General features: G+C 45.5%; 1 protein-coding gene across 1 annotated transcript in view; it reads right to left on the reverse strand.

Annotated features, from left to right (window-relative positions):
• The window catches only part of LOC8034253 (zinc finger protein ZFAT), a 67,340-nt gene that overhangs the window by 34,147 nt on the left and 21,162 nt on the right, over nucleotides 1-12,031 (reverse strand). Inside the window, exons 7-9 of the mRNA XM_029992449.3 lie at nucleotides 9,654-9,909; nucleotides 7,083-7,339; nucleotides 2,459-2,659 (exon numbers count right to left, since the gene is read on the reverse strand). Coding sequence (XP_029848309.3) covers nucleotides 2,459-2,659; nucleotides 7,083-7,339; nucleotides 9,654-9,909 — 714 coding nt within the window. The remainder of the gene's footprint in view (nucleotides 1-2,458; nucleotides 2,660-7,082; nucleotides 7,340-9,653; nucleotides 9,910-12,031) is intronic.

Genomic DNA, 12,031 nt, shown 5'->3' on the forward strand with positions numbered 1-12,031 from the left:
GCGTCGCCACCGAACTTCGCTGAATATGGTCAAAGGACGGACGGCGCTTTTCAGCAACTCAAGAGCGATGGGTTCCCGCGTAGCGAGCAGATGTAATTTTTAGTCTCTTGTTTTTTAGGATGATTAGAGCTCGTAGATTCAGTTATAACTTGTGACCATAAAACGAGGATCTCAAAAAGCACTTAGTAAACCTTTAAACTCTGCAGATTTTATTTATTTATTTTTTTTTAAGTTTGATTTGGCTGGGAATTGACAGACTGCATAATAACCCTTTCTCAACTGCCAGCCAAAATATTTCATCAAGCAAAAAATGCTTCGTCGAGTTACTGAACTTTCGAATTACGCTGGTCGCAAAAGTTCTGAAGGGCGACTCCCTCTGGCAAATATGAAAAGTCCCTACTTTTCCCTATCCGTGTACGTCAGCTTTTGAGATTTTTCTTTTGCAACTTTAAGCTTGAAAGTTTCTGTCCAATGGGTAGCAATCTGTGCTCTGCAGTAGACTGCAAAAACAGTACTGGAAAAAAACCTTTGTTTGTCCCTTATTTTTGTGGACACAAAAAAATGTGGAGTCTGGCAACAGTGGGGGGGGGAGCAATGTCAAGCTGCTTTTTCGTGAGTTGAGTGCCCAGAGAACTAGTCCAACATGAAACGCTCTTGCCCATGCTCGAAATACTTTACGGCCGTATGATGAGAGTTCAGTATCCTACCGCAGTCGACTTCTAGTACCTTCTGGACTTCTAGCATTAAGGAAAGCACTTCCTTGTAAGAAAAGAATTGGAATTAAGGTTATAGAGCATCAAGGAAAGCACTTCCTTGTAACAGTAGACTACTACGGTGAATTTTGCGAGATTGATCAGCCGCTGTACAATACATCTGCAGTTGTCATCAGGAAACTGAAGATGCATTTCGTGGGCTATTCGACACCTGTGATCATTATCGGCGATAACTTGCCACTAGCATCAAGGAAAGCACTTCCTTGTAACAGTAGACGGCTACAGTAAATTTCATGAGATTGATAAGGCCTACTACATCTGCAGTTGCCATCAGGAAGAAGATGCATTTCGCCAGCTATGCGATACCAGTGGTCATCATCAGCGATAACTAGCCACAATTTGAAAGCACGGAAACCATGAGTTCTGCCAAGGAGTGCCGGTTTTGGCACCGGACCTCAAGCCCAGGTCACACATGGTCCAATGGAACGGCCGAGCCGGCAGTGAAGACTGCCGACTCAGACTGACACAAGATGAAGATTGACAAAAGAAGAACTAAAAGAGTTCTGTCAAGTACCACTACAACCAACAAGGATCTGCTAACTTTAAAGAAAAAAGTATGAGTCCCCGTGCTCTTTTTTGCGTCGAAATTGTTGATTCTACGTCCTCCTGGCAATGTCCGACTACTTTAGCGGCCTCGGCAAAATTACCGAGGCTCGTTACACCGCAAAACTTTGAGTGAATAATAAACAGGACATGCGGCGATTCCTTCCGCACGGATGCCGCAGAAGGGACGCTAAAGCCCGATCTGCACGACGAGATTCCGCTCGCTGTTTTCAGTCGCGACGTCGCTCGGGCTGCAAAAGCGCGAACCGTAGCCAAGATGGTCGACGTCGATGCTGAAAATCGCAACCGGAATCGAACCAAGTGAATCAAGAATGAGAAGTCGACGATGGCCACTGCTAACTATGATCAAGATCAACGTCTCCTTGTATCTTCTGATTACAACAAGCCTGCTTACCCCAACCGACCTTCAAACTTAAAAGTCTTTTGAGACCTGCACTCACTTCTTATCGCAATAACCGGGCAAAAGTTTGGTCTACGGGCCGGTGTCGTCCGAAAGAGCAGACGACGAGCAGAAACGTCTGAGAGAGTAGACAGCGGCTCGAACGATGAGGCGGCCGTTTGAACTTGATGACGCACCAAACGTAGTCCGCAAGTGGTCCGTACAACTTGACGGTTTTCCCGCGTTCGTGTCGGAACAAAACAAATAAGTAGTATCCGTGAATTCAACCTAAAGTGCTTCTTGCCCGAGCAATCGTGGTCCGACAGCGTCTGTGTTTCCCTTTATGCGACAAATGTCCGCGTCCTCGGACGAACCGAGCACGTGAAAACCGACCTAACCTTCCTAAACTCTTTTGGTACAGCCCCGGTCGTGGCGTTTCGACGAGAAGGCAGGTTTTCGTCTGGTTTCTTCCAAGACAACGCAAGAATGCACGTCTCGCATGGTGACTTCCGCCCACAGCCCCAGACCAGAAGTGCGCTCGATGTGCAACCGTCGCGCCGTGACGTAACAGAGTTGAGTTTGTGTATAAAAGAACAGCACAAAGGATATTCAAAGGAGGGTCTGATTAAATGTAACAACAGTTGGGGCTACGCAATGGGGCTACACAAAGGTGTAGCTCCATTGCGCTTGGGCCTTTTGCTCATGCTCCTCATAAGGTTTTGAACAGCAAGAGGGACGGTACCTCATGCTCGGCCATGTGACTGCGGTTGCAGCTGCGGAAAGCGCAGCGGGAGCACTTGAAGTAGTTTCCCGTGTGCTTGCGCATGTGGGTGTACAGGTTCCCCTTGGCGTTGGTGCTGAAGTCGCACTGATGGCAGGTGAAGGGCTTCAGGTCCGTGTGGATCAGGCAGTGGAGGCGCATGTGTGACTGGGTCTTGAACACCTGCACGAGGGCCGACACATGCCTATGAAGTCGCCGCCCAGGACCCTCTCCCAAACATTGATGGTTGTGGGGTTACTGACCCTTACCAGATTGCCAAAGAGCTCAACAGCACAACTCACAGCGTTTTTAGTCATCGGGGCACGACCGAAAATACAATTGAACACTTTTTCTTTTCATCTAATGTAATACAAGACATAAATTTAAGTGTGAATGGCATTCGCCTTCTCTTTTTAAAACTTGATGTAAAAAAGCCTTCTGGCCCTGACGGTATCCTCAACGCCTTTCTGAAGCGTTACGCGAACATGATTTCGCAGTATTTATATGTTTTGTTCAATGCATCCTTCGATCAGAGATGCCTGCCTCCTGATTGGCTGTGCGGAAAATTGTGCTTGTGCACGAGGACGGGAGCAAACTGCTGGATGCAAACTACAGGCCAATATCATTATTCAGCAGTTGCTGCAAACTGCTCAAACACATAATTTTTAGCCACATAACTTTGTTTTTACTTCGTCTTTAGAATCCAATAACATATTAGCCAACTTTCAGCAAGGGTTTAGAAAAAAAGCTATCAACCCAGACTCCACTCGTATCAGTTGTACATGACTTCGCCAATGCTATCAACAAAAGGAAACAAATTGATGCAATATTTTTGGATCTATCAAAAGCTTCTGATAGGGTACCGAACTATCTACTACTAAGAAAACTGCAGCGTGTAGGAATTTCTCCCAGCCTTGTGAACTGGATTTCCGTGTATCTGACGAACAGAACACAGTTTGTAGAAATTAACAGTTGTCAATCGCAAAATCTCAATGTCCTGTCAGGTGTTCCCCAAAGGTCTGTCTTGGGACCCCTTTTATTCTAGGTATATGTCAATGACATAGCTGACGACCTTGAATTGGGTGTGACTGTGAAAATGTTTGCAGACAACTGTGTGATTTATACAACCGTCATTAACGCCTCGGACCGATTATCGCTTAACAAAAACTTGTGTAAAATTGCTGACAGTTGTGAGAGGTGGCAGATGGTTATAAACTACACAAAAACATGCGCTCTTAAAATAACACACAAGAAATCTCCTCTCGAACATAAGTATCATGTCCGCAATAACGTCATTGAATCTGTGAATGACATAAAATACTTAGGTCTAACTAGTAATACGAAACTTAGCTGGGACACCCACATAGACAATACTTGCACCAAGGCCTACAAAAAATTGTTTTTTTTTTTTTTAAAGAATTTGGAGCGTGCAATAGGCCATTTGCGAAATTTAAAGCGCCATCTAGTAGCGTACCGAGAACTACGTCTGCCATCTTGTTAGTGGCGAGAAAACGAAACCAGAGACCCGACCGGCAAAGACCCCATGTAAACGAGCGACCGCGCTTCGTGAGGGAGACGCGATGCCAACAATTGCTGCGTGCCGCTGCAGATACAGCGATAAACCTTCGATTCGTAAGTGACATGAATGCAAACGTGAACAGGGTTCACAATTTTTTCCTTACGCAGCTTTTGACAAAAACGATCGGTGACAATGCAAAGAAACATGCGGACGTTATCGCGCGGCGTGAAGCCATTTACAACTAGTGAACTGGGCCCTAATCTTTTCACGAAGTTGTACTAAATTTGTTCATGACCTTCTTTCTCTTTTATGTTCATTGTAGTGTCGGCCTGCCTTTTTCTTGATGCGCAAGCAGCTCAATTCATGCGGACGAGACTAAGGCTGTTAAAGGGGTGGTGCAACGATTTTATGATTAAAAAAATTTGGATCTCGTCATTTTTATCTTGTTTATCGTGTCCCGGAGGATAGAGAAAACATCTCCTTCATTAAAAATGTTGTGATTCCGCTGCATAATCGCAAAGCACAAGTCGAGCTATTGCCCCCACCTGCAGCCCCAGGTGGCAGCCGAAGGAACTACGACGAAAAGATTACGTGACCTCGCTCGGCTCTAAGCTGCAGCATAATGCCCGCTAATGTCAGCAGAGAGAGGGAGGAAGCATCCCCCGAGATAGCACACGGGAAGCTACATGGCACTCCGAACGACGTCACTAGGAGGTGGACCAGGTGTGATTCTGAAGGCTGGGAGTAAGTTGTGGGGTGCCCGAAATGCCAATATTTATCTTTTTTTTTATGCAACAACTAGGACACACAGGCGAAATCGGTTTTCGGTTCTTTACTTCAGAAGTGTCAGAGGGCAACTTCCAGAAATCTTTGATCGAAGTCCGGAAATCGTTGCACCCCCCGTTTTAAGCGGGAGAAAAAGATGGCAGTTTTAATAATCTACGTCACCAACCATAATTGAAGGTGCGTATAGTTAACAGTAGTATGGTTAGGTTCATAGCTGCGGCTAAAACTTCGATGTCGGCAGCAGCAAAAATGTATGTTGCGGACGTCAAATGAAGCAATATGGGCGGTGCCAACTTCATTTTACAACCTCCTTTTCGTCACAGCAAAGGTAGAAATTTTCTTTTGTGCAAAGAAGCTCGGGGGTAGTTTTGAGAAAGTCACTGCAGTTCTTCTGTCAGGGTGGAACAAATGTTTATTAACATCCATCAACTTTAGCCCTTTGCAACGCTTGAAAAATATTGCCCAGGGCAGTTTCTTTTAGAAGAACACAGAGCGTTCCAGCAAAAAACCCTCCGCCAGTAACTACAGAAAAAAAACTATTTTGAGTCATGTATTTGCCTCAGTATACCGCTAAACAGTATGACTTCAAGCGTATTAGCATCGAAAGAAGAATTAAAAAAAGTGTTCCCAAAGTGAAAGGCATGACGGCGTAGTCCCTTCGGAGGCCTGTGCACACGCTGGCGACGAGCTTCCACAGCGAAGGCGTAGGACTTGGTCTGCTGCTTCGAAGAGGTTGTCGCCAGAACGCGCACGCCTCCGAGTGTTTTGTCGGACAGTTGCGGTAGGCTGTTTCAACTGTTCGTCCACATAATATGGTCAGAAGGCGGAAAACAGTTGCTGCGCCATCGCACGTTGCCCGCACGGCTGTCTTTGATGCCTCCACCGCGCTTCGGTACCAACAACACTTGCCAACATTGCAATGGCGACGCTCTCAGTGTTATCAGACCACAAAGCAATTGCGCATTAGGTCCATTGGACTGTCAAACTTTCAGCCTATAAAGCCCTATTCGCCCAGTTATGGAATATGCGTCAATCGTGTGGGACCCATACTTAAAGAATGATATAAAAAAAGTGAAGAGGATTCAGTGACTAAATGCACAATTTATTTTTTCTGATTTTACGCACCTCTCCTCAGTTTCTGAAATGTTGAATAGATGTGGGCTAGAATCCCTCGAAGCCAGGCGGAAATTTGCAAAGATTAAGCTTTTTTTTATAAACTTTATAATAACGAAACTGGCTTAAGTAAAGGCTTGTGTATTCAGCCACCTCCTCAGTGCTCAGCAAGGTTAAACCACTAAAAAAATGTTAGAAAATACGCTCCTAAAAATAATCTATTTAAGTGCTCCTTTTTCTACGAACCCTTGAAGACTGGAACTCAGTGCTATCAGACTGCGTGAATGCTTCAACATCCAATAGTTTTGACTCCTTTCTTATAAACATGTTGTAACCCTCTCCTGCCAGGATGGTGGAGAACCATCCGCAGCAATTCCTAAATAAAAAAAATTAAAAAAATGACCGCATCTCCACGTGTTGAATGATGATGATTGGGGCGAAGCTCAGGTGGTGCTGATGATACTGATTTTGTTCATAGGTAGTACTGATGGTGCTAATATTTTTTTATTGCTCATAGGTAGTGCTGAGTTCCGAGTTGCGTTGGTATGAAATGTGTGGTATGGAACATGGTTATATACGCATTTGAGCATTTGACCGCAGCGCCCTCTCGTCTATAAACATTGAGCCAATGCATGCAAAGTTTAACGCGATTATTTACGCATTTGACCGCAGCGCCCTCTCCTGTATAGACGTTGAGCGGCTACATGCTCCGTTTCATCCATGAGGTCCCCAGCTCTTGAGTTACTACCACATCTCAGAGCCCCCTACTCGTCCCGCAGTCGTGGCCGAGTGGTTGAGGCGATGGACTAGAAATTCATTGGGGTCTCCCCGCACAGGTTCGAATCCTATCGACTGCACAAACATTTTTTCTTTCTTTAAGAAGACAGATGGGATGGCAATCAATGTCAGCACGGACGCCGGACGAACAAGGGCAGACCCTAAGGAGCTTTGCCCCTAAAAAAGAAAAGCTGCTGTTACCACTGGAGATTACACAAAGAAGCCTTTTTCCCGCTGCATTAGGCCGGCACGAGGAGAAAAAAGGGAAGGAACGTGTTTGTAAAGCCCTCTGAAACCCATTAGAAAACAATCCCTAGATTTGAACAAAATTTCCCTTGGCCCCTAGACAAGGGAAATCCCTAGATCTAGGGGAAAATCCCTAAGGTTGGCAGCACTGACCACCGGACGCACCTTCTTGCAGACGTTGCAGGAGAACACGTGCAGGTCGCACACCTCCTTGGGGGCCAAGCGTGCTCCGGGCAGGCAGGTGATCTCCTGGGCCACCTGGTGCTGGGTGTACAGGTGGTCCACACAGCTCAGGTCCACCTTGTTCAGGTGCTCCTCGAAGGCCAGCCGGTCCTCGTCCCTTGAAAACACCGGCACGTGGCGCGGGTCCTCCCGCCAGTGGAGCTTCCGTTCGGTGCCTCCCCCGGGGGGCTCTGCCCTCGCTGCGATACCCACGAGTAGGCAACACTTGTCAAGTATGCGTCCAACACCGCAAGTATGCGACACTCATCACATACTTGTAGCCTAAAGCAATTTTGCGCTTACGCACAAGCTCGTTTGGGCTACAAACACGCGACGGCCACTGCTTCTTTTTGTCCGCCTTTTGCTCCGGCCGGCACAGTCGATCATGATTGACCTAACTAAACTTTGACTCGCCCAGAAAATGCTGCCGCCGTGCATGGAAAATGTCAGTATATATATTTTCACCTCAATATTTCATACAGAAAGTTGCTCCGATAAACCAACCTTATCCCCCATTCATCTGTTTCTTCAATATTGTGGCACATCTACTATGTCGCAACCATTTATATTGAAACAGCAACCATAACATAACGAAATAGCAGTTATAACGAAATAGCAGCTATAACAAAACAGCAGTTATAACGAAAAAGCAGTTATAACGAAATAGCAATCACGATTTTTCATTCCCGCTGGCACTTTATCAATGTATTTGAGTCCATTTTTAGCGAAGGAAATTTAGCGGCTCCCGCAAATATAGCCAAAAGAAATTTCGTGATAATTTAGAGAACAGTTAAATTCGGAAAGTTTACTTTGTCCGCGGCCGAGCAGCCACCCAGAACTGGCTGCAGACTTGCTACAAAGGCCGAAAAAATAGGATGGGCGACCCCTCGGGAGGGGGCGGCCTTACGGGATTTTACCTTAGTCCAGTGATTTCTGATTCCCGTCGAATCGGTTATAACCGGCATCAACGGTACATTGAAAACTTCCGTGCCAAGTCCAAGTTTGGTTTGTTATATTTTTTACTAAACTGGTACTGTCAGGTTGAAATGAAAGGCGATCACCGGAGCGCGTGCCGCTCCGTACATTTTGCGTCGCCTGTCAGCGATCGGGGGAACCCTCGGCGCATGCGCTGTTCAAGTTGAGTGTGCGAGGCTGCGTGTCCTACTGTTAGGTGCTCAGCTCCCGGCTGGCGCACCTGTCCTTCTCCGCAGCGCCGCTGAGGGTGCTCTAAGCCGTCGCCGCGGAGAAGCACAGATGCGCCAGCCGGGAGCTGATCACCTAACAGTTGGACACGCAGCCTCGCACCCTCAACTTGAACAGCGCATGCGCCAAGGGTTCCCCCGATCGCTGACAGGCGGCGCAGGATGTACGGAGCGGCACGCGCTCCGGTGATTGCCTTTCATTTCAACTTGATAGTACATTGAATTACTGTCTGGCATGGAGGGCTGGTTATTGTTGTATTGTTGTTGTTTCAACTCTTGTTGTATCGTTGTCAATGGAGCGCTCGATTCGTTATCGGCTCGACGACGTTTTTATTACGTCCCGAGCCACGACCGCCGGTCACGTCGTCGAGCTTGCGCAATCAAGCGTTCATTCTGCACTCGCCACCAACAGAACACGTTGGCCTTACACGTAGCACATCCCATGCAAACGATCGAGTTGCAATAGTTATAAAATCTGATATAGACCCAAAAACATTAGAGGACCACCGAAGTAATATACAACTTTGCTTTAGAAAGTAGAAGACCACCGAAGTAATATACAACTTTGCTTTAGAAAGTAAGTTTTGCAAAAAAAACAACCTAAACGCTGCGTGCAAGGCGTGCAACGAATTACGAAACGCTCTGAATGGAGGGCAGCAGGGTAAAACAGTTGCTCACGTGCTGCCCCGCACCTAGATCTACCTTTTTGTATTGATTTGCCATTTTATTTTGGGGTGGCAGGAACAAAAGGCGTATTAAAACATCTGACCCAGGTGCTGTACCCCAAACGGGTTTCAGAGCAGCGTAGCTCTCACAAGGAACACACACCATATATACAAATGAAATGCAAGAACAAAACAAAAATAACAAGAAATGTGCACACAATGAAAAGGCTGGCAGCATTTCTACACAATAGTTTATATATGCTCGAAAATATAATCCTATTCTTTTTTTTTAAATGTACCTGCAGATCTTGATTTAGTTGCTACATCGGGAATTTGTGGATGCATATTCAAAAGCTGCGTTAATTGCTGCTTCAATATTTGTTCACCATAATTAGTATGTATTTGGCCTCTATCATATTCCACACGTCTCAAGTTGTATTGGGTGTCTCTTAAGGGAAATCGAGTAACAAAGGACTCCGTATGGTTTTTGAGAAAATGGAAGATTACTTCCGCAAAGTTTAACAATATTAACCGTTGGATAGTAAATAAATTATACTTCTTAAAATGTGTGTGCGATCATTATGGCACAAGCATGCAATGGACCGAATTGCTTTTTTTGTAGTAGTAAAAGTGTACCAAAAGCTCACCTGGTTCCTCCTCAAGCGACTCTCGAGCCACATTCTCCTTGTTGGCCTCCCCCATTGGGGGAGGCTGCCCTTGGGCCGCCCTCCGGGCCCCCCTCCCGGCGCCCCTTCCTCTGCGATGCCTGCCTCGAGACCAGGGCTCCCGCTCGCCCGTACGGTGCACCTTGAAGTCCTCCGTCGTGTCCGTGTCCACCTCCCCCTCGCCTGGGTCTGCAGCGCCCTCTCCCGCCACGGGCGTCCCTTCTTCTGGGACCTCCTTCTGCAGGACAGCTCCGTTCAATGGACCGCTAAATCGTCCATTGAATGGTCTGGAGGCTCCACGTCCACACCATTCCACGGAGCCTAAGGCTCGCTCTGCGTCTAGTAACGTTGGCCATGATCCCAATGCCATCTGTGCAATTGTTTCCATCAACTTCAAATTGTGCACCCTCCTTTTTATACCCATTGAATGAGTTGTCAGAATTTCGATATTTCAGGTTTATTAAATTCATCCTCATACTTTTTTTTTCATAAAATTTTGATGTTCCAGGTTTATTAAATTCATCATTGTACACTTTTTTCCTTCACTTTTATAATGCAATGCTTTTTTTTGCTCATATAGAAAATTATAATAGACAGTTTTAGTGGACCGTATGCTAGAGCTTTGCGCACACAAAGAAATTACCTGTCCTCCTTTTTATACATACTGAACAAGTTGTCAGAATTTTGATATTTCAGGTTTTTTTAAATTCTTCATTGTACACTTTTTTTTTCTCCACTTCTATAATGCGATGCTTTTTTTTGCTCGTATAGAAAATTATGATAGACGGTTTTAGTGGACCGTACGCTAAAGCTTTGCGCACGCAAAGAAATTGCGTGTCCTCCTTTATACATATTGAACAAGTTGTTAGAATTTTGATATTTCAGGTTTATTAAATTCATCATCGTACAGTTATTTTTTTTCTATAATGTTATGCTTCTTTTGGTTTGTATAGAAAATTATAACAGATGGTTTTAGTGGACCGTACACTAAAGCTTTGCGCATGCAAAGGAATTGCGTGTCGTCCTTTTATACATATTGAACAAGTTGTTAGAATTTTGATATTTCAGGTTTATTAAATTCATCATCGTACACTTATTTTCTTTCTCGACTTCTATGTCATGCTTTTTTTCTGCTTGATTAGAAAATTTTAATAGACAGTTTTAGTGGACCGTATGCTAAAGCTCTGTGCACGCAAAGAAATTGCGTGTCCTCCTTTTTATACATATTAAACAGGTTGTCAGAATTTTGATATTTCAGGTTTATTAAATTCATCATCGTAACTTTTTCTTTCTCTCCAATGTCATGCTTTTTTCTGCTTGCATAGAAAATTATAATAGATGGTTTTAGTAGACCGTACGCTAAAGTTTTGCGTACGCAAAGAAATGGCGGGTCGACAGTGCGCATGCGCAGAACACAATAGAAGGGCTAGCATAATGTGCATGCACGCGACGCTGGGGATTTAGCGTAGCAGGCTGGCATGCTTTGCGAGGAGCTCTCGAGATCTCAAGACCCGCGAAAGCGCCCGATTTGAGACTGAGGTTACGTCGACCGGCGTGGCGAGGATGACTGAGCGTTCGCCGTTACGTGTAGTTGCGTGAAGTTCGGCTCCGCAATTCTTTCCGGGACCTACCGCACTTCGATCAAATTGCCGTGCGGCCAGAGGAGTGCGTAGCCAAAACGTTCGCCGTTCGCAACGCATGTGAATGCCACCAACTGCTCGATGCTAAGCCTCTTTGCGCAGTTCGTCGCTATGCGCCGGACACCGGTAGGTCGTGGATTTCTTCCCGCGACAGCATCGATAAAAGGTGCCAGTTGGGGCGATTGGCGGAGGCTCAGTGATCGATTCGGCTACAAACTCGTACTTGGAGCCTCCGTACCCCGCGGAAAAGCGCGCTCAACCGGGCGGCCGCGGCTCGGTTTAATTCGAAATAAAACGATTCGATTGGAAACGTTTTCCTTTTCGATATTCCTTTTGAGGAGCGTGGTGGCGCTATGAGCCCGCGGGATTCTGCGGCTCTGGCAAACTGAATCAAGAAGATCACAAAGATGTTCACTCGACAATGTAACGCACAACTCAAATTGGTCTGAGCAGGTCGTTTTTAGCGTACGCCAGACCATTGCATACGTAAGAGCCAGCAACACCGTACTAAAACTGTTTAATTACGTCTTTTTCCCACTTTTTGTAAAGATTTCAGCTATATCTAAAAAGACACTCCAACGAAAATTTTTTCTTTAAATGGCATAAATAAAACACACATGTTTTAAAATAATTTTTAAAAAAATTAAGAAATGTGCAATATCGCTATATATTGCATATTGCATATGTAAGAGCCAGCAACGTTATCCTAAAACTGTCTAA

The sequence above is a fragment of the Ixodes scapularis genome, unplaced genomic scaffold (genome assembly GCF_016920785.2).
Source record: "Ixodes scapularis isolate PalLabHiFi unplaced genomic scaffold, ASM1692078v2 PGA_scaffold9__187_contigs__length_104089568, whole genome shotgun sequence".
Taxonomy (NCBI): Eukaryota; Metazoa; Arthropoda; class Arachnida; order Ixodida; family Ixodidae; genus Ixodes; species Ixodes scapularis.